The sequence below is a fragment of the Lucilia sericata genome, unplaced genomic scaffold (genome assembly GCF_015586225.1).
Source record: "Lucilia sericata isolate MDLA Ls3-8-SP2 unplaced genomic scaffold, ASM1558622v1 Contig000573F_arrow, whole genome shotgun sequence".
In the NCBI taxonomy this organism is placed as follows: domain Eukaryota; kingdom Metazoa; phylum Arthropoda; class Insecta; order Diptera; family Calliphoridae; genus Lucilia; species Lucilia sericata.
The window spans coordinates 172,682-200,163 of record NW_023994581.1 but is presented as its reverse complement, the minus strand read 5'-3'; the positions used below and the strand labels follow the sequence as shown (position 1 = coordinate 200,163).

Sequence of the window (27,482 nt, the reverse complement as noted above, 5' to 3'; positions counted from 1 at the left end):
CCTAGCTCTTCTAGTTTAGCCAGAAAATGGACTTTTATGTTTTCACTCAAAAATCGAGTTTTCTTAGAAAATAAAAGTGATCACAGATTTTCATTGTTTTGGCCCTAGCTCCTCTAGTTTAGCCAGAAAATGGACTTTTATGTTTTCACTCAAAAGTCGAGTTTTCTTAGGAATTAAAAGTGATCACAGATTTTCATTGTTTTGGCCCTAGCTCTTCTAGTTTAGCCAGAAAATTGGCTTTTATAATTTTTATTTAAAAATCGTGTTTGTTTTTTAATTATTTATTTTAATACTGCTTTTTTAACAACAAAAAGGTATTTAATAAAATATCTAAATAATTTAAAGTAAATTTACAAGGAACAGGGAAATTATGCTGAAACACATTCTGCAAAAAAAGAACAAAATCAAAATTAGTTTCTAACTTACAAAAAAGATCAATAACCAATAGAACTTACTATCCGATTTGGTCCAACCAATATGAACATTATTCTTCTTGTTTTCAGCTTCCAACCACACACGCAAAGGTTCGAAATATTCAGCAATAGCCTTGCCAGTCATAGTGCGTTCACCATTGAAAGCTTCCAATGCATCGGGCCAGGGTTTGGAGGCACCCATGGACAACATTTTTCTACAAAAAAAGAAACAAATATTAGCATTTTTTCAGACCTTAAACTAAATGGTCCACTTACTCGAAAGCTTCACCAGCAGCCAAGCTACCATAGATATCACAGTTATCCAAAGGTAATTCAGGATTGGTGGGATCATATTGACCGGCCTTAATGCAAGCAGACTTATAGAATTGGAATTGAATGATGAAAGAGACCAAATATCTCAAATATTCAACATCAGCAGAGACATGGTATTTGGCGGGGGCATCGAAATCAGTTTCATTACGTACTACTGGAGGTTCAATGCCAGAGTATTCTTCACGCAATTTCCAGAAAGCACAATTCCATTCGGATTTGTCTACTTGGCCGCGGAACAAAGCCCAACGGTATTTGTCCATGGTGAAGGCAAAAGGCAAGAAGGCGATCTTGTCCAAGGCCTGACAAAAGATATATTAGGAAATGTTTGGGTTTTATCAAAGCTAAATACTTACAGTCAAGAACAATTGATTAATGCGAGCCTCATCATCACGCACATAGTTCTTCAACAAACCAACACGTTCCAAATGTTTAGGGGTAGAGACAGACAAAGACAAAACATCACCAACAGCTTCATGGAAACCAGGATTGGCTCCCGTGCGGTAGACGAAGGGTTGATGTTGGTATTGCAAATAATATTGAATGTGACCCAATTCGTGGTGAACAGTAAAGAATTGATCTTGAGTAACGCGAGTACATTGCTTAATGCGCACATCATCGGTAACAAAGAAATCCCAGGCGGAAGCATGACAAACCAAATCACGACCATCGGTGGGTTTCTCCAAGATACTCTTATCCCAGAAAGTTCTAAAAACATTAATAAATTTTAACACTTTCGCGAATCTTGAAAAATTTCCATTAAACTTACTGTGGCAATTTCTTCAAACCCATGGAGGTAAAGAAATCATCACCCATTTCGAACATTTTCAAGGGTGTATAGCCTTGTTTAACCATTTCATCGCTGACATCAACCAAAGGCTTTTCGGGGAAGGGTGAAACAATTTCGGCAATATTACCCCAAGTTTGAGCCCACATATTACCCAGTAAATGCATAGGAATAGGACCAGTTTCAGAGACAACATCATCACCATAGTATTGACGCAAACGATAGCGAACATAACCATGAACTTGATGGTACAAAGGTTTAATATCTTCGAAAATATCTTCCAATTGTTGTTCAAAATTGGGATCTTCATAAGCAGACAACCACATTTCAGCACCGGAGTTGTAATCTACCAAGGAAAGGGAAAATGGATTAGAAACGAACTTTCTAAGATAAGTCTGGAAGGTATTGATCTCAGTATTTTGGGAAATTTTCCTACTTACCATTCAATTTAGCAGCCTTGGTGTTCAATTCAATATATTTCTCGAAATTTTTACGAGTGGGAGCACCAGCCTTATCATAGAACTCACGCCAGTAGTATTTCAATTCCTCAGGATCACGACTCTTGACAATAACCTCTTCGATTTCAGGATCCAACGACAAATCACACTTGGTCTTGTCCTTATAATCACAGACACGTACTTTGGCAAAGTTAGATTCCATTGAGGACAAAGTACTCAAAAGTTCAGCATAATCTTGCTCGGATAAAGCAGCATAACCTAAAGTGGATAATTTTTTAAATTGACGTCTCAAATCCTCCGATTGATAGCTGCGCCAATTGAACTTTTTAATATCAACAGAAACTTCCTTCATGTATTTGGCCACCTCAGCGGAAACTTCATTCTTAATGCGTTCATTTTCATCGGTAATATTGGAACCATAAGCCCAAGAGGCTTCAGTCTCCCAGTTGGTACGTTTGGCAATTTCAGCATTAAGATTCTTCAAGTATTCAGCAGCGGTGATTTCCTCTTTGACGGCACAGTGGCAGAGCTAAAGTTTGAAAAGGGGTTATGAGTATAAAGAGGGCAAGAAATGTGGAGAGGAAACTTACCGCCAAACTGGCCATTAGGGCAACAACTAACAATTTCATATTGTTAATGTTAAAGACTCTGTAAAAGATATATTTTAAAGAATTTTAAAAATTATAGAAAGTAAAAGTTTTGAAAGAAATTAATACAGAATCTAAATTGGAATAGCAATAGGAATGAATCAAATTATCTTTTTATCTCTCTGCTTTAATATATTGCCCTAAAATTGATTAAATTTCCTTTCTACTTTCTATTTGAAACAATCAACTTCATATATATATATAGTTCTTTAATTGGCCATTCATTAAGATTTCTTTTCGAAATTGATAAGATTAACTGCTACTTTTTTAATTTAAAGATAATAAATAGTTTTTTTTATATATAAAATCGGGAGCTAGGGCGTGTGTTAACAATCTGTACAATCTTATCAATCGTTGAAAGTATCGTAAATCTTTAGAAAAGTATTGTAAATAATGTTAATGAATGAGTTCCTTTCTCTCAAAGACCTTGATATTTCTGGATATGGAATAAAATTGTTCTTGTCCTGTTGCTTGTCTCATAATAAAACCCTTGACTTTTGAAGCGAAATTTCGAGAAGAAATTTGTACGATCTGCAATATCTTAACTTCTTCATTTATAGTATTCATTCTGCATTTTGAATATAATTTCCTTTCGATTTCACATGATCACTTTTAAACACTTTTCACTTTTTAATTTAATTAAAATATTTTCACTTATTTCTCAAAACCAACACTTACAAGTCTTAAACGCTTTAATCTAAAATAACACCGTAATATTCCCGAAAAAAAGTGCGTCCACCCACCGATCAACGCACAGAAACTGTTTGCTTCTAAGCAATTGATGCGTTATTTATACCAAAATACTAAAACTTAATCACAAAACGATCGCTCACATTTTAAAAAAACAACAAATGCAAAAATTATCACTTAAAAGAGTTACTTATCTGAAATTAAAAGTTTAGTTTTTTTTTTGCTCATTTTTTATGCTCTTTGATAATATTAATTTATTATTTGAAAAAGATCGTAGATATTAGTAGAGTGTAAGTTATATTGGTTTTCAATAAAGTGAGATAAAGAGAGCGCCAGGGAATAAATAATTATAGTGAGTTTCTATATGTGATTGTGTTTTACAGTAAATTTTCTAGTTCTACGATTTGACATGTTGTAAATTTGATATTAGTGTTAGGATTGACAAGTTTTTCAACAGGTAAAAACTTACTCCGCAGGAAGAGTGAGATCAAATGTTAAGGGTATTCACTTGCAAGCTGCAAGCTAAAAATAACTTGAACAGAACTAGAACAGAACTAGAACAGAACCAGAACAGAACTAGAACAGAACTAAAACAGAACAAGAACAAAACTAGAACAGAACTAGAACAGAACTAGAACAGAACTAGAACAGAACTAGAACAGAACTAGAACAGAACTAGAACAGAACTAGAACAGAACTAGAACAGAACTAGAACAGAACTAGAACAGAACTAGAACAGAACTAGAACAGAACTAGAACAGAACTAGAACAGAACTAGAACAGAACTAGAACAGAACTAGAACAGAACTAGAACAGAACTAGAACAGAACTAGAACAGAACTAGAAGAGCACTAGATCATAACTAGAACAGAACTAGAACATAACTAGAACAGAACTAGAACAGAACTAGAACAGAACTAGAACAGAACTAGAACAGAACTAGAACAGAACTGGAACAGAACTAGAACAGAACTCGAACAGAACTAGAACAGAACTAGAACAGAACTAGAACAGAACTAGAACAGAACTAGAACAGAACTAGAACAGAACTAGAACAGAACTAGAACAGAACTAGAACATAACTAGAGCAGAACTAGAACAGAACTAGAACAGAACTAGAACAGAACTAGAACAGAACTAGAACAGAACTAGAACAGAACTAGAACAGAACTAGAACTGAACTAGAACTGAACTAGAACTGAACTAGAACTGAACTAGAACTGAACTAGAACTGAACTAGAACTGAACTAGAACTGAACTAGAACTGAACTAGAACTGAACTAGAACTGAACTAGAACTGAACTAGAACTGAACTAGAACTGAACTAGAACTGAACTAGAACTGAACTAGAACTGAACTAGAACTGAACTAGAACTGAACTAGAACTAGAACTGAACTAGAACTGAACTAGAACTGAACTAGAACTGAACTAGAACTGAACTAGAACTGAACTAGAACTGAACTAGAACTGAACTAGAACTGAACTAGAACTGAACTAGAACTGAACTAGAACTGAACTAGAACTGAACTAGAACTGAACTAGAACTGAACTAGAACTGAACTAGAACTGAACTAGAACATAACTAGAACAGAACTAGAACAGAACTAGAACAGAACTAGAACAGAACTAGAACAGAACTAGAACAGAACTAGAACCGAACTAGAACCGAACTAGAACCGAACTAGAACAGAACTAGAACAGAACTAGAACAGAACTAGAACAGAACTAGAACAGAACTAGAACAGAACTAGAACAGAACTAGAACAGAACTAGAACGGAACAAGAACAGAACAAGAACAGAACTAGAACAGAACTAGAACAGAACTAGAACAGAACTAGAAACAGAACTAGAACAGAACTAGAACAGAACTAGAACAGAACTAGAACAGAACTAGAACAGAACTAGAACAGAACTAGAACAGAACTAGAACAGAACTAGAACAGAACTAGAACAGAACTAGAACAGAACTAGAACAGAACTAAAACAGAACTAGAACAGATCTAGAACAGAACTAGAACAGAACTAGAACAGAACTAGAACAGAACTAGAACAGAACTAGAACAGAACTAGAACAGAACTAGAACTGAACTAGAACAGAACTAGAACAGAACTAGAACAGAACTAGAAGAGCACTAGAACATAACTAGAACAGAACTAGAACAGAACTAGAACAGAACTGGAACAGAACTAGAACTAGAACAGAACTAGAACAGAACTAGAACAGAACTAGAACAGAACTAGAACAGAACTAGAACAGAACTAGAACAGAACAAGAACAGAACTAGAACAGAACTAGAACAGAACTAGAACAGAACTAGAACAGAACTAGAACAGAACTAGAACAGAACTAGAACAGAACTAGAACAGAACTAGAACAGAACAGAACTAGAACAGAACTAGAACATAACTAGAACAGAACTAGAACAGAACTAGAACAGAACTAGAACAGAACTAGAACAGAACTAGAACAGAACTAGAACAGAACTAGAACAGAACTAGAACAGAACTAGAACAGAACTAGAACAGAACTAGAACAGAACTAGAACAGAACTAGAACAGAACTAGAACAGAACTAGAACAGAACAGAACTAGAACTAAAACAGAACTATAACAGAACTAGAACAGAACTAGAACAGAACTATAACAGAACTAGAACAGAACTAGAACAGAACTAGAACAGAACTAGAACAGAACTAGAACAGAACTAGAACAGAACTAGAACAGAACTATAACAGAACTAGAACAGAACTAGAACAGAACAGAACTAGAACAGAACTAGAACAGAACTATAACAGAACTAGAACAGAACTAGAACAGAACTAGAACAGACCTAGAACAGAACTAGAACAGAACTAGAACAGAACTAGAACAGAACTAGAATAGAACTAGAACAGAACTAGAACAGAACTAGAACAGAACTAGAACAGAACTAGAACAGAACTAGAACTGAACTAGAACAGAACTAGAACAGAACTAGAACAGAACTAGATCAGAACTACGTCACTGGTAGCAGTAAATGAACGGACATTTAAGAAGTGAATTAACTACATAAAGGTCCCTTCTATGTCTCATAAAAATTTTAAACAACTAATAATTTCTTGTTTTAATACTTTTTTTATTTTTTCAATATCAAAAATATATTTATATTAAAAAGTACTTAATTAATGTTTTATTTTAAAATAATTGAGGAATTTATGCTGAAACACATTCTGTAAAAAAGAACAAAAACAAAATTAGTTTCTATCTTATGAAAAAGATCAATAACCAATAAAACTTACTATCCGATTTGGTCCAACCAATATGAACATTGTTCTTCTTGTTCTCAGCTTCCAACCAGACACGTAAAGGTTCAAAATATTCTGCAATAGCCTTGCCAGTCATAGTGCGTTCACCATTGAAAGCCTCCAATGCATCAGGCCAGGGTTTGGAGGCACCCATGGACAACATTCGCCTAAAGTTTTACAAAGAAAGTATGATTAAATTCCTTTCAAATTTCAAAGAAATTTGCTAACTTACTCCAAAGCTTCACCAGCAGCCAAACTACCATAGATATCACAGTTATCCAAAGGCAACTCAGGATTGGTGGGATCATATTGACCGGCCTTAATGCAAGCAGACTTATAGAATTGGAATTGAATGATAAAGGAAACCAAATATCTCAAATATTCAACATCAGCAGAGACGTGGTATTTGGCGGGGGCATCGAAATCAGTTTCATTACGTACTACTGGAGGTTCAATGCCAGAGTATTCTTCACGCAATTTCCAGAAAGCACAATTCCACTCGGACTTATCAACTTCACCGCGGAACAAAGCCCAACGATATTTATCCATGGTGAAGGCAAAAGGCAAGAAGACGATTTTATCCAAGGCCTAGTATATAAGAAATGTTATGGAATGTTTCGGTTTTATCAAGTCTAAATACTTACAGTCAAGAACAATTGATTAATGCGAGCTTCATCATCACGCACGTAGTTCTTCAACAAACCAACACGTTCCAAATGTTTAGGGGTAGAGACAGACAAAGACAAAACATCACCAACAGCTTCATGGAAACCAGGATTGGCTCCCGCACGATAGACGAAGGGTTGATGTTGGTATTGCAAGTAATATTGAATGTGACCCAATTCGTGGTGGACAGTAAAGAATTGACCTTGAGTAACGCGGGTACATTGCTTAATGCGCACATCATCAACCAAGAAAAAGTCCCAGGCAGAAGCATGACAAACTAAATCACGACCATCGGTGGGCTTCTCCAAGATACTCTTATCCCAGAAGTCTCTGTAATAAATCCACAAAATTTAATACTATTGAAAGCTCATCAAATTTGGACTAAACTTACTGTGGCAATTTCTTCAAACCCATGGAGGTAAAGAAATCATCACCCATTTGGAACATTTTCAAGGGTGTATAACCTTGTTTAACCATTTCATCGCTAACATCAACTAAAGGTTTTTCGGGGAAGGGTGAAACAATATCGGCAATATTACCCCATTTCTGAGCCCACATATTACCAAGCAAATGCATGGGAATAGGACCAGTTTCGGAAACAACATCATCACCATAGTGTTGACGCAAACGATAGCGAACATAACCATGTACTTGATGGTACAAAGGTTTAATATCTTCGAAAATATCTTCCAATTGTTGTTCAAAAGTGGAATCTTCATATTCAGCCAACCACATTTCAGCGCCGGATTTATGTCCTAGAAAGGAAAGGGAAGATGTTCCAGATTTTTAGGAAATTGTTTACTTCAAACATTAGCTAAACCTTCTTAGGTTTTCCCACTCACCATTCAATTTAGCAGCCTTGGTATTCAATTCAATATATTTCTCGAAATTTTTACGAGTGGGAGCACCAGCCTTATCATAGAACTCACGCCAGTAGTATTTCAATTTCTCAGGATCACGACTCTTGCTAATAACCATTTCGATTTCAGGATCGAAAGACAAATCACACTTGGTCTTATCCTCATAATCGCAAACGCGTACCTTGGCAAAGTTTGATTCCATTGCAGATAAAGTGCTTAAAAGTTCAGCATAATCCTGTTCGGATAAAGCAGCATAACCTAAAGTGGATAACTTTTTGAATTGACGTTTCAAATCATCCGATTGGTAGTTGCGCCAGTTAAACTTTTGAATATCCAAAGAGACTTCTTTCATGAATTTAGCCACCTCGGCAGAAACTTCATTCTTGATACGTTCATTTTCATCGGTTATATTGGAACCATAAGCCCAAGAGGCCTCAGTCTCCAGGTTAGTACGTTTGGCTATCTCGGCATTAAGGTTTTTCAAGTATTCAGCAGCCGTAATTTCCTCTTTGACGGCACAGTGGCAAAGCTAAGGGAAAACAGGAGTTCATTAGCATCTTTATAAGGAAAAGTAGTTTATTAGGTGTGAGAGAACTTACCGCCAAACTGGCCATTAGGGTAACAACTAACAGTTTCATGTTGTTGCTGTAAAAGACTCTAAAAAAGCAAATAATTTAGATATTTTTTATTAATACGTAACAACTGTCATGACTGACATGTCAGTTTGTTTTGAGGTCGTTTTTGAAGGTTTTGCTTAAATTGTTTTAATTACTTTATCTAGATCCGTTCCGATATCATAAAGTTTAATTAAATTTAAGTGGAATATTTTAAGAGCGTGGGAATTTCAATATATGGGAATAAATTAAAATATGCGAGAAACTACAGCCTAGAACAATCTGTTAGACAGCATACGATCGGACAATGTACATGTCTTAGACGTACATAAAATTGATAAGATTACCGGTTACTGGTCTTAACTATATTTTTCCAATTTAAAGATAATAAATAGTTCTTTGGAATATCATAAATCTTTAGAAAGGTATTGTAAATATTTCTAATGAATGAGTTTAAAAGTTTAAATCTCAAAAAGAACCTGATAATTCTGGAATAATAGATCAAAATCTATGTTTAATATTTGGGTGATAAGTGGGGGGTAATTTGTTATTTCAGAAAGTCCAGTACAGTACTTTTCCTCAAATGTTTAATAACCCAAAACTTTCAATTATATCTTTGATAAGAAAAATTAAGATATGACTTGCTCTCGACTTTAACTTAACATTCGTTCCCAGAGGTTTTCAGGGATCGATCTTTAATATAGAAACAGTCAAGAAATAAGAATCGATGAGACCAGCCCAACTTTCCGCAAATTGAAATTGCAATTTATACCAATGTTCTACTTTTTCGCAAAATCAGAAAACAAAAAATACATTTAAATGTAACTAGATCAAGAACGGTTAAAGACCCCGGTAAACAAAATATACACATCATTAAGTATATAGTCTTTTCGCTTTATAAAATTAATTAAAATTTCGTTCACAAAATAATTTAACTTATTTCTTTTTATATTATTTTTATTCAACACTTACCGTCACTAATGCGCCCAACGATCAACGCACTAAAACTTAGTTATTCTAAACAATTGTTGTGTTATTTATACTAAATACTAAACTCAATCACACAAAACGATCATATACTCTCTGCTTTTTAATTTTTTTTTATCAAATAATAAAAACAACAAGTATTTCTCATTATCAATTGAAAATTCATAAAGAAATATAATTTATAATTTTTAAAGATCACTAACTTTAATTTGGATTCGGAAAGAGAGAGATCGGATTCGGGTTTAGAGAGAGCAAAATCATAGTTATCACCATATTTTTGTTTTGTTTTGCTTTCTATAGACTATAAGCTAGACTACTGACCAGACTAAAGAAGAGATAAAAGACTTGATTGCAGACTAAACCATAGACTAGACTATAGACTAGACTATAGACTATAGACTAGACTATAGACTAGACTATAGACTAGACTATAGACTAGACTATAGACTAGACTATAGACTAGACTATAGACTAGACTATAGACTAGACTATAGACTAGACTATAGACTAGACTATAACTAGACTATAGACTAGACTATAGACTAGACTATAGACTAGACTATAGACTAGACTATAGACTAGACTATAGACTAGACTATAGACTAGACTATAGACTAGACTATAGACTAGACTATAGACTAGACTATAGACTAGACTATAGACTAGACTATAGACTAGACTATAGACTAGACTATAGACTAGACTATAGACTAGACTATAGACTAGACTATAGACTAGACTATAGACTAGACTATAGACTAGACTATAGACTAGACTATAGACTAGACTATAGACTAGACTATAGACTAGACTATAGACTAGACTATAGACTAGACTATAGACTAGACTATAGACTAGACTATAGACTAGACTATAGACTAGACTATAGACTAGACTATAGACTAGACTATAGACTAGAACTATAGACTAGACTATAGACTAGACTATAGACTAGACTATAGACTAGACTATAGACTAGACTATAGACTAGACTATAGACTAGACTATAGACTAGACTATAGACTAGACTATAGACTAGACTATAGACTAGATTATAGACTAGACTATAGACTAGACTATAGACTAGACTATATACTATACTATAGACTAGACTATAGACTAGACTATACACTAGCAAATTACACAATTTCGAAGAAATTAATGAATTTTATAAAGAAAATTACACAATTACAGAAAATTCATAAAGTTTCTAAAAAAATTACCAATTTCAATAAAAATCACAAATTTTCGTGAAAATTTTAACATTTTGTAAAGAAAATTTTGAAATATTGGTAACTGCCATGGATTCCAAACAGTAAAACAAACTTGTAGTACATTCTAATTGGAATAAATTGAAATATAACAGTTATTCATATTTAAAATACTAATTGGCATTTACCTTAATTTAAATCTTCGGGGAAAAAAGTTATTCATTCTTACTATTTTTCAATTTATGCGAAGAATTTAGCATAAAATAACCTGCTGACAAATAGTACAACATTAAAAATTTGTACATTTAACGAATTAAGAACACGACTACATAATTCCGACCGAAATTTAGCGAAGCACTTCCATAAGAATACAAACATTTTGAGACACCTACGGCCACTACCGGCTAACTTAAGGATTTTTAGCAAATTTCTTATCACTTTTCTTAATTTACATTTCACACTTTTCTTGAATAATAACAGGTCATTAATTGATGCTTTAAGATCAATTATATTCATACTTTTACTTATTTTCTTCCTTTTAATAACTTTTAACTAAAGGCAAGCGCCTCCTCAACAAAGACAACTTTACTAATGATTTTCACACTTAATTTTTACATTTACACTTTAACTAATACATTAATTTTCTAATAAACCTTTTATTTTCCATTAATTTTCATTATTTTCTTTTATTTAAACACTTAATTCTACATTTTCTCTTATTAAAAGAAGAGCTTCACTATTTATGTAAATTTTAGCAAAACAAGAATAAACCGCGAACTAATTTGACAGTTAAATTAAAACAGAGTTGTTAATATTCTCATGTGACAATGAAAGGAATACAGAGTCGTTTAGATAACGGTTGAATATAGAAATGTTACGACACTGATGTTAATTAAACGGAACTGACAGATAACTTGAGGAAAACAAGTATAATTTTAGACTAGACTGGACTATAGTGCATAGTCTAGTCTATAGTCTAGTCTAGTCTATAGCTATAGTCTATAGTCTAGTCTATAGTCTAGTCTATAGGCTTTGTCTATAGTCTAGTTATAGCTAGTCTATAGTCTACTCTATAGTCTAGTCTATAGTCAAGCCTAGTAGTCATCTATAGTCTAGTCTATAGTCTATGCTCATAGTCTAAGTAGTCTATAGTCTAGTTATTCTATAGTCTAGCTTATAGTCTAGTCTATTCTAGTATAGTCTAGTCTATAGTCTAGTAGTCTAGTTAGTCTATATGTCTAGTCTAAGTCTAGTCTATAGTCTAGTCTAAGGTATAGTCTAGTTGTCTATCTATAGTCTAGTCTATAGTCTAGTCTATAGTCTAGTCTATAGTCTAGTCTATAGTCTAGTTAGCTATTATATCTAGTCTATAGTCTAGTCTATAGTCTAGTCTATAGTCTAGTCTATAGTCTAGTCTATAGTCTAGTCTATAGTCTAGTCTATAGTCTAGTCTATAGTCTAGTCTATAGTCTAGTCTATAGTCTAGTCTATAGTCTAGTCTATAGTCTAGTCTATAGTCTAGTCTATAGTCTAGTCTATAGTCTAGTCTATAGTCTAGTCTATAGTCTAGTCTATAGTCTAGTCTATAGTCTAGTCTATAGTCTAGTCTAGTCTAGTCTATAGTCTAGTCTATAGTCTAGTCTATAGTCTAGTCTATAGTCTAGTCTATAGTCTAGCTATAGTCTAGTCTATAGTCTAGTCTATAGTCTAGTCTATAGTCTAGTCTATAGTCTAGTCTATAGTCTAGTCTATAGTCTAGTCTATAGTCTTAGTCTAGTCTAGTCTAGTCTATAGTCTAGTCTATAGTCTAGTCTATAGTCTAGTCTAGTCTATAGTCTAGTCTAGTCTATAGTCTAGTCTAGTCTAGTCTAGTCTATAGTCTAGTCTAGTCTATAGTCTAGTCTAGTCTATAGTCTAGTCTATAGTCTAGTCTATAGTCTAGTCTAGTCTATAGTCTAGTCTAGTCTATAGTCTAGTCTATAGTCTAGTCTATAGTCTAGTCTAGTCTAGTCTATAGTCTAGTCTATAGTCTAGTCTATGGTCTAGTCTATAGTCTAGTCTATAGTCTAGACTATAGTCTAGTCTATAGTCTAGTCTATAGTCTAGTCTATAGTCTAGTCTATAGTCTAGTCTATAGTCTAGTCTATAGTCTAGTCTATAGTCTAGTATAGTCTAGTCTATAGTCTAGTCTATAGTCTAGTCTATACTCTAGTCTATAGTCTAGTCTATAGTCTAGTCTATAGTCTAGTCTATAGTCTAGTCTATAGTCTAGTCTATAGTCTAGTCTAGTCTATAGTCTAGTCTATAGTCTAGTCTAGTCTAGTCTAGTCTAGTCTATAGTCTAGTCTATAGTCTAGTCTAGTCAGTCTAGTCTAGTCTAGTCTATAGTCTAGTCTAGTCATAGTCTATCTAGTCTATAGTCTAGTCTATAGTCTAGTCTATAGTCTAGTCTATAGTCTCGTCTAGTCTATAGTCTAGTCTATAGTCTAGTCTATAGTCTAGTCTATAGTCTAGTCTATAGTCTAGTCTATAGTCTAGTCTATAGTCTAGTCTATAGTCTAGTCTATAGTCTAGTCTATAGTCTAGTCTATAGGTCTAGTCTATAGTCTAGTCTATAGTCTAGTCTATAGTCTAGTCTATAGTCTAGTCTATAGTCTAGTCTATAGTCTAGTCTATAGTCTAGTCTATAGTCTAGTCTATAGTCTAGTCTATAGTCTAGTCTATAGTCTAGTCTATAGTCTAGTCTAGTCTAGTCTATAGTCTAGTCTAGTCTAGTCTAGTCTATAGTCTAGTCTAGTCTATAGTCTAGTCTATAGTCTAGTCTATAGTCTAGTCTAGTCTATAGTCTAGTCTAGTCTATAGTCTAGTCTATAGTCTAGTCTATAGTCTAGTCTATAGTCTAGTCTATAGTCTAGTCTATGGTCTAGTCTATAGTCTAGTCTATAGTCTAGACTATAGTCTAGTCTATAGTCTAGTCTATAGTCTAGTCTATAGTCTAGTCTATAGTCTAGTCTATAGTCTAGTCTATAGTCTAGTCTATAGTCTAGTCTATAGTCTAGTCTATAGTCTAGTCTATAGTCTAGTCTATACTCTAGTCTATAGTCTAGTCTATAGTCTAGTCTATAGTCTAGTCTATAGTCTAGTCTATAGTCTAGTCTATAGTCTAGTCTATAGTCTAGTCTATAGTCTAGTCTATAGTCTAGTCTATAGTCTAGTCTATAGTCTAGTCTATAGTCTAGTCTATAGTCTAGTCTAGTCTAAAGTCTAGTCTATAGTCTAGTCTATAGTCTAGTCTATAGTCTAGTCCTATAATCCTTTCCTGAAATCTATCTCTCAGTTTTGTTGAATTAACAACACTGTTGTAACATTTCTGCTATCATCCGTTTCCTTAAACATCCCTGGTTTCTTTTCATTGTCACATAAGAAAATTAACAACTCTGTTCTAATTTAACTGTCAAATTAGTTCGCGGTTTTTTCTGGTTTTGCTAAAGTTTGCATGAAAAGTGAAGCTCTCCTTATAATAATAAAAATGTATAATTAAGTGTTTATATTAAAGAAAATAATGAAAATTTATAAAAAATAAAGTGTTTATAAGAAAATTAATATATTAGTTATAGGGAAAATGTAAAATTAAAGTGTGAAAATCATTAGTAAAGTTGTCTTTGTTAAGGAGGCGCTTGTCTATAGTTAAAAGTTATAAAAAAAGCAAATAAGTAAAAGTATAAGAAATAATTGATCATAAAAGCATCAATTAATGGCCTGTTATTGTTTAAGAAAAGTGTTAAGTGTAATTTAAATAAATGTGATAAAAAATTTTGCTTAAATCCTTAAGTTAGCCGGCTGTGGCTGGAGGTGTCTCAAAAAATACGTATTCTTAGGGAAGAGCTTCGCTAAATTTCGGCCGGAATTGTGTAGTCGTGTTCTCAAGTCGTTAAATGTGTAAATGTAAAACGCGGTATTTGTTAGCAGTTTATTTTATGCTAATTTCTTCGGCTAAAGTGCAAAATAGTAAAAATAAATAAGTTTTTTTTTTAATTTTCCCGGAAATTTAAATTAAGGTAAATGTGAATTAGTATTTTAAGTATGAATATCTGTTTAAATCCAATTTATTCTAATTAGAATACTATACAAGATTGTTTTACTATTTGGAATCCATACCAGTTACCAATTTTTCAAAATTTTCCAATTTCCAAGAACATTTTTGAGTTTCCTTGAAAACGATTAATTTCCATTCCTTGAAACTGATCAATTTTCTTTAGAATAGATTATAAATTAGACACTAGACTAAGAATTGTCTGTTTCCAAAACCTACCCATTACTACCTGAATACCCCTATTGCCTTTTAAAATGCATTATTTTATTCCCAAAGTAATTCAAAGTGCCTGCTGTCTGTTCCTCTTTGTATTTACTTTGCGTTTGCGCGTGGGTTTTTTGTTTACACTTCAATCGAGCTGTGTGTTTATAATCATCACTGACTTAATGTGAAACTAATTAGTCTGACTGTTAGACCAGTTGTCGTTCACAACAACAAACTGTTTATAAGCCGGCTAAAAGCCAACGAAGTAAATGAACTGATAAATGCTGATAAAAAAAAATTTACATTTAAAATGAATGAACGTTTAATAATGAAAGCAAAAAACGAGATTTATTTTTGTTTTTTTATTGGAAATCTGGAGCGGGAGGAGATTATATTGTCTAAGTTTAAGAAATGGTAAGAAAAAAATAGAAAAAGTTGTAAATAAGATTATAAGGAGAAAGAGAAAGTTTGTTTAAAAGGGGATTAGATTCAAATGGGAGTTCAGTTAGAGAAATTTTTAAAAATAAAAACAATTTTTTTAAAAGAAATGGTCCTTCGGGGAAACAAGTTAATGACATTTTGTTTCAAAGTAAAAGATTAATTTTGAAATTTAATTTTATTAAAATTTTTCTTAAGAATTTGGAATATTTTTTATTACTTTTGTAAATTAACTGGTTTGATAAGTTTATGAGTATTTTTGTAAAATAATTAACGTTAAAAATTCGATTAAAATTGAACCGGTTGCGTTTTATTGCAAAAATTATTGCGATTCTGGCTTGTTGGTCATACAGGAATGAGGTACTTCTGTAATAAGTAAAATCCAGCTTTAAATATAAATTTTCTCAAACATTGTCTTAAACAAACTTACTGTCTGTCATGCCCCAGCCTACGGGTACCCGTTGCTTGCGATTCTCTTCTTTAAGCCATTCGCGCAAAGGTTCAAAATATTCCAATAAAGCAGAGGGATCCATCTTCTTATCGCCGGTAAACTCATTTAAGACTTCGGTCCAGTGGCGACTGGCTCCAGCTGAGAGGAAGTTTCTATAGAAAGACAAAATAAAATGAAAGTTTTTTAACAGAAAACTTGGTTTAACTTACTTAAAGGCCTCTCCCGCTTCTTTGCTTTTATAAATATCACAATTGTCCAAAGTTTTGTGAGCATCTCCCTTGACATACTGGCCCGCCTTAGAGCACATGGCCTTGTGGAATTGAAATTGGAATATGTGGGCAGCAAAATATCTTAAATACTCAACATCAGCATCTATATGGTACTTAGCAGGAGGATCGAAATCATTATCGGTTCTAGCTACTGGTGGCTCTACACCCGAATACTCAGATCTCATTTGCCAGAAAGCACAATTCCAGGCAGAAGGTTCTATTTCATTTCTAAACACCGCATAACGATATTTATCCATGGTATAGGCAAAGGGTAGAAAAACAATTTTCTTTAAGGCCATTTTAAACAATTCATTAATACGACTCTGCTCATCCAATTCCACCACCTGAGACAAACCTATAGCATGTAAATGTTTAGTAGAAGACACTGACAAAGCAATAACATCTCCCACCGCCTCATGGAAACCGGGATTTGGTGCTCCTCTGAAAGCTGTAGGCTGATTCTCATACAATAAATAGTACTGTATATGACCCAATTCATGATGCACCACATACAGATAATGGGTGTCCACCTCTGTACACATTTTAATGCGTACATCACTATCGGCGAAAAGATCCCATGCTGAAGCATGACAAACAATAGTACGATCTTCCGGTTTCTCTAGAACACTTAAATTCCAAAAGCTGGTGGGTAAAGCCCGCATACCGAGAGACTGGAAAAATTCATCACCCAATTCAAACATTTTCTTAATCGTATAATCTTGTTTTTTCATTTCGGCTGTAACATCCACGAAAGAAATATTCGGATAGGGTTTGAGTAGTTCTATTACTTCATCCCAATTTTGGGCCCACATGTTGCCGAGTAGATGTATGGGAATATTGCCTTTTTCCGGCACCACTTCCGCGCCATAATGTTGAGCCAAACGATGGCGTACATAGCCATGAATTTCACGGTAAAGTGGGAGAATCGCTTGGAATACCTCATCTAGATTTTTTTCAAATTCAGGATCTTCATAGAAGTGGATCCAGTAATCGGCATAAGAGGGAAAGTCTGGAAAAGGTTAAATTTTCTTTTAAATAAAATTTCATTTCTAGTTAAGTTCTAGATCAGTTCTATTTCAGTTCTAGTTCAGTTCTAGTTCAGTTCTAGTTCAGTTCTAGTTCAGTTCTAGTTCAGTTCTAGTTCATTTCTAGTTCAGTTCTAGTTCAGTTCTAGTAAGTTCTAGTTCAGTTCTAGTTCAGTTCTAGTTCAGTTCTAGTTCAGTTCTAGTTCAGTTCTAGTTCAGTTCTAGTTCAGTTCTAGTCAGTTCTAGTTCAGTTCTAGTTCAGTTCTAGTTCAGTTCTAGTTCAGTTCTAGTTCAGTTCTAGTTCAGTTCTAGTTCAGTTCTAGTTCAGTTCTAGTTCAGTTTCTAGTTCAGTCTAGTTCAGTTCTAGTTCAGTTCTAGTTCAGTTCTAGTTCAGTTCTAGTTCAGTTCTAGTTCAGTTCTAGTTCAGTTCTAGTTCAGTTCTAGTTCAGTTCTAGTTCAGTTCTAGTTCAGTTCTAGTTCAGTTCTAGTTCAGTTCTAGTTCAGTTCTAGTTCAGTTCTAGTTCAGTTCTAGTTCAGTTCTAGTTCAGTTCTAGTTCAGTTCTAGTTCAGTTCTAGTTCAGTTCTAGTTCAGTTCTAGTTCAGTTCTAGTTCAGTTCTAGTTCAGTTCTAGTTCAGTTCTAGTTCAGTTCTAGTTCAGTTCTAGTTCAGTTCTAGTTCATTCTAGTTCAGTTCTAGTTCAGTTCTAGTTCATTCTAGTTCTAGTTCAGTTCTAGTTCAGTTCTAGTTCAGTTCTAGTTCAGTTCTAGTTCAGTTCTAGTTCAGTTATAGTTCAGTTCTAGTTCAGTTCTAGTCAGTTCTAGTTCAGTTCTAGTTCAGTAGTTCAGTTCTAGTTCAGTTCTAGTTCAGTTCTAGTTCAGTTCTAGTTCAGTTCTAGTTCAGTTCTAGTTCAGTTCGTTCAGTTCTAGTTCGTCTAGTTCAGTTCTAGTTCAGTTCTAGTTCAGTTCTAGTTCAGTTCTAGTTCAGTTCTAGTAGTTCTAGTTAAGTTTCTAGTTAAGTTCTAGTTCAGTCTAGTTCAGTTCTAGTTCAGTTCTAGTTCAGTTCTAGTAAGTTCTAGTTCAGTTCTAGTTCAGTTCTAGTTCAGTTCTAGTTCAGTTCTAGTTCAGTTCTAGTTCAGTTCTAGTTCAGTTTTAGTAAGTTCTAGTTCAGTTCTAGTTCAGTTCTAGTTCAGTTCTAGTTCAGTTCTAGTTCAGTTCTAGTTCAGTTCTAGTTCAGTTCTAGTTCAGTTTTAGTTCAGTTCTAGTTCAGTTTTAGTTCAGTTCTAGTTCAGTTCTAGTTCATTTCTAGTTCAGTTCTAGTTCAGTTCTAGTTCAGTTCTAGTTCAGTTCTAGTTCAGTTCTAGTTCAGTTCTAGTTCAGTTCTAGTTCAGTTCTAGTTCAGTTCTAGTTCAGTTCTAGTTCAGTTCTAGTTCAGTTCTAGTTCAGTTCTAGTTCAGTTCTAGTTCAGTTCTAGTTCAGTTCTAGTTCAGTTCTAGTTCAGTTCTAGTTCAGTTCTAGTTCAGTTCTAGTTCAATTCTAGTTCAGTTCAGGTTTAGTTCTTTCAACTCACTATTCAATTTCGCTGCCTTTCTACTTAATTCCACATATTTAGCAAAATTCTCTTTCATCGGTGTTCCCGCCTTATCATGCCACTCTTTCCAGTAGTGAGCCAATTCTTTAGGATCACGACTATTGGACAAACGTTCCTGTATATGAGGTTCCAAAGCTAAAGAACAATCTGTCGCATTGGTATAAGAACAGACTTTAGTACTGGCATAATTCGATTGCATGCTACTAATGGCATTTTGTAGAGTTAAGAAATCTTCCTCCGGCAAGATATCATAACCGGGATCAGCTAAAATTTTTGCTTGTCTCTGTAGATTGGTATTATCTAAGCGATCATAGCCTAAATTACGTATAGCTTCTGATAATTTTTTAGTTTCTTTAGCATTTTTTGCTGATACAGCGATCATTTCCAGACGATTGTGTTCCGTTACATTTGTATTGTATTCGTAGGCTAAGAGATATTCAGCTCGCTTACGTTGTCTTAATAATTCATTTTGTTGTTGGAAGAATGCTTTGGGTTGATTGGCATCGCAGGTGTCATCACAGTTTTCCGGCAGGGCAGTGAGACAAAGCTGTTTATTAACAAAGAGAAGAGGTGTTGAAATTTTAAAAAAATATATTATATACATATGTATGTTTTTAATTACCTGTAAACAGACTAGGGTTGTGACCTGTAGTATGTGTTTATATTTTAACTTCATATTCTTAGCTCTGGCACATCCAGCTTTTCGCACGATTTGTTAAGAACTAAACGCTGAGCTGCAAAAATTTGTTTTAAAGAAACATATTTAATTTTAATTAATTTGTTTGGCTTCGTGTTATCTGTTCGTTTTATTTAGATTTTTTTTTTTTTTGCTAAAATGATCACTTTCGTTATCAGTTGTTTGATGTTTAGTCGGAAAACAACGATTAGTAAGTGCACTTTTAATTAATCTAATTTGTGTATATTGTGTAATAGGTTTTTTGAGACAACTCGTACTACTATTATTAAAAACTATTAATAACTTTTTTTTAATTATCCAAATTCAATAATTTCTCTCCAAAAATCGGTTAAAATTTAACTTTAATTTTAAAATATGTAAATACAGAAGTTATGATGGGATAATGCAGTCACTACTTAACACAAAAGTGACATCTGCTGGTCCGTAGCAAATCTAAATTTAGATACTGTTTTGATATTTTACACTATTTCCAATTGGACATGATAAAATATAAACAATGTACTAGACCAGTCTATAATATAGATAGTAGTCTAATCAATGATAAAGTCTATAGTTTAGTCTATAGTCTCGTCCACAGACTGGTCTATAGTCTAGTCTAGTCTATATTCAAGTCTATAGTCTAGTCTATAGTCTAGTCTAGTCTACAGTCTAGTCTATATTCTAGTCAATAGTTTAGTCTATAGCCCAGTCAATAGTCTAGTCTATAGCCTAGTCAATTGTCTAGTCTATACCCTAGTATATAGCCTAGTCAATAGTCTAGTCTATAGTCTAGACTATAGTCTAGTCAATAGTCTAGTTTATAGTCTAGACTATAGTCTAGACTATAGTCTAGACTATAGTCTAGTCAATAGTTTAGTCTATAGTATAGACTATAGTCTAGTCTATAGTGTAGACTATAGTCTAGTCTATAGTCTAGACTATAGTCTAGTCTATAGTCTAGACTATAGTCTAGTCTATAGTCTAGACTATAGTCTAGTCTATATTCTAGTCAATAGTCAAAAGTCTAGTCTATAGTCCATGGTGTAGTCTGTAATCTATAATCTATTCTGTAATCCAGTCTATAATCTATTCTATATTCTTGTCTATAGTCTAGTCTATAGTTCAGTCTATAGTTTAGCCTATAGCTTAGTCTATAGTCTAGTCTATAGTCGAGTCCATAGTTTAGTCTATAGTCTAGTCTATAGTCTAGTCTATAGTCTAGTCTATAGTCTAGTCTATAGTCTAGTCTATAGTCTAGTCTATAGTCTAGTCTATAGTCTAGTCTATAGTCTAGTCTATAGTCTAGTCTATAGTCTAGTCTATAGTCTAGTCTATAGTCTAGTCTATAGTCTAGTCTATAGTCTAGTCTAGTCTAGTCTATAGTCTAGTCTATAGTCTAGTCTATAGTCTAGTCTATAGTCTAGTCTATAGTCTAGTCTATAGTCTAGTCTATAGTCTAGTCTATAGTCTAGTCTATAGTCTAGTCTATAGTCTAGTCTATAGTCTAGTCTATAGTCTAGTCTATAGTCTAGTCTATAGTCTAGTCTATAGTCTAGTCTATAGTTAGTCTAGTCTAGTCTAGTCTAGTCTATAGTCTAGTCTATAGTCTAGTCTAAAGTCTAGTCTATAGTCTAGTCTATAGTCTAGTCTATAGTCGAGTCCATAGTTTAGTCTATAGTCTAGTTTATAGTCTAGTCTATAGTCTAATATATAGTCTAGTCTATAGTCTAGTCTATAGTCTAGTCTATAGTCTAGTCTAGTCAATAGTCTAGTCAATAGTCTAGTCAATAGTCTAGTCAATAGTCTAGTCTATAGTCTTGTCCATGGTGTAGTCTGTAATCTATTCTATAATCTTGTCTATAGTCTAGTCTATAGTTTAGTCTATAGTTTAGTCTATAGTTTAGTCTATAGTTTAGTCTATAGTCTAGTCTATAGTCTAGTCTATAGCCTACTCTATAGACAAGTCTATAGTCTAGACTATAATCTAGTCTATAGTCTAGTCTGTATTCTAATCCATAGTCTAGTCTATAATATAGTCTATAAGTTTGACTAGTCTATAGTCTATAGTCTTTAGTTTTAATTTTCTTAAAATCATCTCTTTTCCTCAATTTTATCTCTCAGTTTTGTTTATTTAACAACACTGTTGTAACATTTCTGCTATCATCCGTTTCCTTAAACATCTCTGTTTTACTTTCATTGTCACATAAGAATATTAACAACTCTGTTCTAGTGTAACTGTCAAATTAGTTCGCGGTTTTTTTCTCGTTTTGTTAAAGTTTGCATAAAAAGTGAAGCTCTCCTTTTAATAATAAAAAATGTATAATGAAGTGTTTAAACAAAAGAAAATAATGCAAATTTATGAAAAATGGAAGGTATATAAGAAAATTAATGTATTAGTTATAGGGAAAATGTAAAAATTATGTGTGAAAATCATTAGTAAAGTTGGCTATGTTAAGGAGGCTCTTGCCTATGGTTAAAAGTTATTAAAAAAGCAAATTAGTAGAAGTATAAAAATAATTGAGCATAAAAGCATCAATTAATGGCCTGTTAGTATTTAAGAAAAGTGTTAAGCGTAAATTAAGAAATGTGATAAAAAAAAAATTGCACAAAAGCCGGCAGTGGCCGGAGGTGTCTCAAAATATATGTCTTCTTAGGGAAGTGCTTCGTTAAATTTCGGCCGGAGTTATGTAGTCGTGTTCTTAATTCGTTAAATGTGTAAATGTATAACGCGTAATTTGTTAGCAGGTGATTTTATATCAATTTGATCCGACAATGTGCAAAAAAAGTGAGAATAAGTAAGTTTTTTTTTAATTTTCTCGGAAATTTTAATTTAGGTAAATGTGAATTAGTATTTTAAGTATGAATAACTGTTAAATTTTAATTTATTCTAATTAGAATGCTAAAAAAGTTTGTTTTACTGTTTGGAATCCATGTCAGTTGCCAACTTTTCAAAATTCTATTTACAAAAAGTTGAAATTTCCAAGCAAATTTTTGAGCTTCCTTAAAATTGTGTAATTTTTTTTTAAATTTTCAATTTGCTAGAAATTGTATAATATTCATTAGAAATTTTTTCTATTTCCTAGAAATTGTATAATTTTCTTTAGAAAATTTTTCCTTTTCCTAGAAATTGTACAATTTTCTTTAGAAAATTTTCCAATTTCCTAGAAATTGTTCAATTTTCTTTAGAAAATTTTTAAATTTCCTAGAACTTGTTCAATTTTCTTTAGAAAATTTTTCATTTTCCTAGAAATTGTGTAATTTGCTTCTGAAAATTTTTGAATTTCCTTGAAATTATGTAATTTTCTTTAGAAAATTCTGCAATTTCCCTGAATTTGTGTAATTTTCTTTAGAAACTTTTTAAATTTTCTTAAAATTGATTAATTTTCTTTAGATAATTCTGCAATTTCTCTGAATTTGTGTAATTTTTTTTAGAAGATTTCTCAATTTCCTTGAAATTGTGTAATTTTCTTTAAAAAATTCTTCAATTTCTTGAGAAAATGTTAGAAATTTTCACCATATTTAACAATTTCCAAAAAATTTTATAAAACTGCACAATTTATATCGAATTTGTGTAATTTTCTATAAAAAAATATTCTTTAAAATATTAGATTTGTAATAACTGTTCTAATTTTTAACAATTCTTATCGAGGTCTTACTGTCCACCGGCTTTTGCAATATTGCTCCTTATATTTTTTTCCACAAATGTTGCAAAATTTTATTACAAATGATTAAAATTTATAAACAATTTACACACTTACATTTACAGCTTTAATTTGTCTCAAACAATTTAAAATTTCTTTAATTTTCTTAATAATTAACGAAAAATAACTAAAATTTCTTCCGGATGAAAATTCCTTTGCTTATATTTTGTTTTTCTGCTCTTTGTAGTACAATCTAACACAACTCTGTTTTATGAACACTGTCTTACCTTTACCAAACAACCCTGAAACACTGTGTTATCGTCTTTGTTACTATAAGGAAAACTGTCTTATCGCCCTTATGCTACAATTTGTAAAACAAAATGTCAACACAAAACAAAATTGCCAATTAAAAAACTACAACGAATTTGTAAAACATAGCAAAGAAAACAATAAATTTACAGAGAATGACAGATTTGAAGAAAACAAATTGAAAAAAATCCCAATTTGATGAAAATTCCATTTAGTACATTTTGACAATTTGTCGTGGAATGTTGAGACGGTTTTTATGTTTTACGGGCGTCAATCGTGTTACGGACGGTACAGAAAATTATAGAAAAATGCGCGTAGAAAATTATTAGTGTTTGTGTGTGTGTATATTTAAAGTGCGTTTAATTTAGAAAATTTTGTAAAAACAAAAATTCTAATAAGTATTTTTGTGCAAAAAGCTTGTAAAAAATTTGCCAAGGTTTTTTTCAGAAATCTAACACAATTAAAGTTGTCTAAAATTAAAAGCAAAGTCTGTCGGTAATAAAAAAAGTTTTAATTTAATTACTTTAGCAGAAAACAAAACGAAATAACAAAAATAAATTGAGAAAATAAAGATCAAAAATTATAAAAAAAAGAAGTTTTTTTTGTTGTTTATCCGTGTAAGTGTGTCGGTTTTCGTTCATTTCGTACGTGTGTTTGTGCGTCAAGTTTTTTTTTGTGGTGTGTAAACAACACCAACAAAAATACAAATCAAACAGATATTTTGATGAAATTTACTAAATAAAAACAACAAAAATATACATATTTTTTTTTCTGCCTTGTTTTTTGTGTTTAACAAAAGTGTTGTGCTTCTCTTGTTGTTGTTGTTGCTGTTTCTTCTTCATGTAACTGACCAGATTTCTACGTCACTTTTTGTGTCTCTTTGAAAAGGAAATTAGTTAATTTACAACAACAATAACAACTACTATAAGTATTTGCAGCAACAACAATATTAATAATTCATTGAAATCAATTAGAGTCAAAACAAAAATGTAATTATTGTTTATTTATTGCTTTTTTGATTAAATTATATTTAATTTAGTTTGTGCTTTTATTTATAGTTTTCTATTAGTTTTTTTAATGCAAATTTCATTCTTCTTATTGACTTTCAATTAAATTCCATTAGGAAAAATAATTTAATGTAAAAAGTCATGGTCACAGAGGGCTTAGTAGTGATACAGTGAAAGAAATAAAGAAATTACTGTTCCTACCTATAATATTCTGAAAAATAATTACAAAAAATGCGACAAAACTAAACCAGAACTGAACTAGAACTGAACTAGAACTGAACTAGAACTGAACTAGAACTGAACTAGAACTGAACTGGAACTGAACTAGAACTGAACTAGAACTGAACTAGAACTGAACTAGAACTGAACTAGAACTGAACTGGAACTGAACTAGAACTGAACTAGAACTGAACTAGAACTGAACTAGAACTGAACTAGAACTGACTAGAACTGAACTAGAACTGAACTAGAACTGAACTAGAACTGAACTAGAACTGAACTAGAACTGAACTAGAACTGAACTAGAACTGAACTAGAACTGAAGTAGAACTGAACTAGAACTGAACTAGAACTGAACTAGAACTGAACTAGAACTGAACTAGAACTGAAATAGAACTGAAATAGAACTGAACTAGAACTGAACTAGAACTGAACTAGAACTGAACTAGAACTGAACTAGAACTGACTAGAACTGAACTAGAACTGAACTAGAACTGAACTAGAACTGAACTAGAACTGAACTAGAACTGAACTAGAACTGAACTAGAACTGAACTAGAACTGAACTAGAACTGAACTAGAACTGAACTAGAACTGAACTAGAACTGAACTAGAACTGAACTAGTACTGAACTAGAACTGAACTAGAACTGAACTAGAACTGCACTAGAACTGAACTAAAACTGAACTAGAACTGAACTAGAACTGAACTAGGACTGAACTAGAACTGAACTAGAACTGAACTAGAACTGAACTAGAACTGAACTAGAACTGAACTAGAACTGAACTAGAACTGAACTAGAACTGAACTAGAACTGAACTAAACTGAACTAGAACTGAACTAGAACTGAACTAGAACTGAACTAGAACTGAACTAGAACTGAACTAGAACTGAACTAGAACTGAACTAGAACTGAACTAGAACTGAACTAGAACTAGAACTAGAACTGAACTAGAACTGAACTAGAACTGAACTAGAACTGAACTAGAACTGAACTAGAACTGAACTAATGAACTAGAACTGAACTAGAACTGAACTAGAACTGAACTAGAACTGAACTAGAACTGAATTAAAACTGAACTAGAACTGAACTAGAACTGAACTAGTACTGAACTAGAACTGAACTAGAACTGAACTAGAACTGAACTAGAACTGAACTAGAACTGAACTAGAACTGAACTAGAACTGAACTAGAACTGAACTAGAACTGAACTAGAACTGAACTAGAACTGAACTAGAACTGAACTAGAACTGAACTAGAACTGAACTAGAACTGAACTAGAACTGAACTAGAACTGAACTAGAACTGAACTAAAACTGAACTAAAACTGAAATAGAACTGAAAAGAGGAGCTAATTTATAAATTGTCGGTTTAGAACTATATATTTTTGGTTATTATTAGTTATTTGCTTATTTATTTAATATTTGTTTAATATTGATATTAAGTTTAATTAATTTTCTAATTTTATTTCATTTCAGGTCTTTTTATGTAAAATTCGTGGGTGTTGTGTAAAAATATCAAGTCAAGAGTTTTAAAAAAGTGGTTTGTGTCTAAAGAAACAAAACCTCATTAATAAATGTATTTTGTGTAAAAATATTAAAAGAAAATAATTAGTAAATCGTCTAAAAAATACAATGAAAAAGATTTAAAATTAAAACCAACATAAAAGGAAAAGTTTGTTTCATAAAAGCAAATCAAAAAGTCATTAAAAAAATTAACAAAACAAAAAAAAAAAAAAAAAATTAAAAAAAAAGTGTTAACAAATTACTACAAAAAGTGTTTTCCTAAAAGAAAAAAAAATTTCCATAAACAAACATGAATAATTATCAAAATCAAACACCACCACCGGTGTTGAGAAATCATCATCAACATCAGCAGCAGCAGCAACAGTCATTGCACCACAATAATCATCATTTCTCAACATCAGTAGCAGCAGCCACAGTAGCAGTTCCCTCAACAATACAATTGACACCTTCGCATCAAATGCATCATCATTTGCATCAACAGCAACAGCAGCAGCAACAACAACAAAATCATTCAATGATGCTGCAACATACACAACATCATTTTACAACACCTGCTGCTCCAATGCCACCACTACCACCAACACCACAATCATCATCGTTAAACGCTGTTGCTGTGGCTGCCAATTCAACGTCAACCGCTACAACATTGTCATCGTCAGCTCTAACAAATCTAGCAACACCTCAACAGCAACCGCAACCTCTATCAGCAATTCTTTGGCCATACGTCAAGAAATACAACGTTTCGAAAGTGTTCATCCATCGATTTATGCCATCTATGATTTAATCGATTTATTACCCATAACAGATGCTCAAATCGCTCAACAAATTCGAGATCATGTTGTTTGTATTGAAGGTAAGTTTTGAAGAAAATTTCTACTTTTTTTTTTTTTTTTGAAATTTCATAAAGAAGTAAATGTTGTTTTGTGTGTGGTTTCTTCTATTTGCTTATCAAATTTCAATTATGCTGCTACTGCCATAAAAGCTATAAAGAAAAAAACTTTAAATGATGTTTTAATCATAATTTCAATATTTATTACTTTTACTCTTTGCCATCAAGTGAAAGTCTTTAAAAAAATAATTCATAAAGA

The 27,482-nt window shown here is 32.6% G+C and overlaps 3 protein-coding genes and 1 pseudogene across 3 annotated transcripts; 1 reads left to right on the top strand and 3 right to left on the bottom strand.

Annotated features, from left to right (window-relative positions):
* Nucleotides 1-269: 269 nt before the first annotated feature.
* LOC119606338 (angiotensin-converting enzyme-like) lies at nt 270-3,419 on the bottom strand. Its single transcript, XM_037959791.1, has 8 exons — nt 3,314-3,419; nt 2,579-2,636; nt 1,971-2,517; nt 1,513-1,876; nt 1,100-1,451; nt 690-1,045; nt 456-628; nt 270-385 (listed from the first exon to the last, which is right to left on the bottom strand). Exons 2-8 carry the CDS (start codon nt 2,615-2,617, stop codon nt 369-371), a joined length of 1,848 nt encoding a protein of 615 aa, XP_037815719.1. The 5' UTR covers nt 2,618-2,636; nt 3,314-3,419; the 3' UTR covers nt 270-368.
* A 3,002-nt stretch (nt 3,420-6,421) lies between these two features.
* Nucleotides 6,422-9,797, bottom strand: LOC119606339 (angiotensin-converting enzyme-like). The gene is made up of 8 exons (XM_037959792.1): nt 9,724-9,797; nt 8,737-8,794; nt 8,120-8,666; nt 7,669-8,032; nt 7,256-7,607; nt 6,844-7,199; nt 6,606-6,778; nt 6,422-6,536 (listed from the first exon to the last, which is right to left on the bottom strand). Exons 2-8 carry the CDS (start codon nt 8,773-8,775, stop codon nt 6,520-6,522), a joined length of 1,848 nt encoding a protein of 615 aa, XP_037815720.1. The 5' UTR covers nt 8,776-8,794; nt 9,724-9,797; the 3' UTR covers nt 6,422-6,519.
* A 5,807-nt stretch (nt 9,798-15,604) lies between these two features.
* LOC119606341 (angiotensin-converting enzyme-related protein) lies at nt 15,605-23,601 on the bottom strand. The gene is made up of 6 exons (XM_037959795.1): nt 23,451-23,601; nt 19,639-19,750; nt 18,996-19,563; nt 16,345-17,413; nt 16,115-16,287; nt 15,605-16,050 (listed from the first exon to the last, which is right to left on the bottom strand). The coding sequence occupies exons 2-6, from the start codon at nt 19,690-19,692 to the stop codon at nt 16,007-16,009; spliced, it is 1,908 nt and encodes a 635-aa protein (XP_037815723.1). The 5' UTR covers nt 19,693-19,750; nt 23,451-23,601; the 3' UTR covers nt 15,605-16,006.
* Nucleotides 23,602-23,849: 248 nt separating this feature from the next.
* The window catches only part of LOC119606345, a 53,288-nt pseudogene continuing 49,655 nt past the window's right edge, over nt 23,850-27,482 (top strand).

Bases quoted from the DNA above. Each gene is read 5' to 3' on its own strand.
- LOC119606338 (XM_037959791.1), bottom strand. From the start codon at position 2,617: ATGAAATTGTTAGTTGTTGCCCTAATGGCCAGTTTGGCG. The intron at 2,518-2,578 runs GTAAGTTTCCTC...TTCAAACTTTAG, and splicing joins CCCTAATGGCCAGTTTGGCG to CTCTGCCACTGTGCCGTCAA. The intron at 1,046-1,099 runs GTAAGTATTTAG...ATCTTTTGTCAG, and splicing joins TTAATCAATTGTTCTTGACT to GCCTTGGACAAGATCGCCTT.
- LOC119606339 (XM_037959792.1), bottom strand. From the start codon at position 8,775: ATGAAACTGTTAGTTGTTACCCTAATGGCCAGTTTGGCG. The intron at 7,608-7,668 runs GTAAGTTTAGTC...GATTTATTACAG, and splicing joins GGTTTGAAGAAATTGCCACA to AGACTTCTGGGATAAGAGTA. The intron at 7,200-7,255 runs GTAAGTATTTAG...CTTATATACTAG, and splicing joins TTAATCAATTGTTCTTGACT to GCCTTGGATAAAATCGTCTT.
- LOC119606341 (XM_037959795.1), bottom strand. From the start codon at position 19,692: ATGAAGTTAAAATATAAACACATACTACAGGTCACAACCCTAGTCTGT. The intron at 17,414-18,995 runs GTGAGTTGAAAG...AACCTTTTCCAG, and splicing joins AAAGGCAGCGAAATTGAATA to ACTTTCCCTCTTATGCCGAT. The intron at 16,051-16,114 runs GTAAGTTTGTTT...TACTTATTACAG, and splicing joins AGGCTGGGGCATGACAGACA to AAGTACCTCATTCCTGTATG.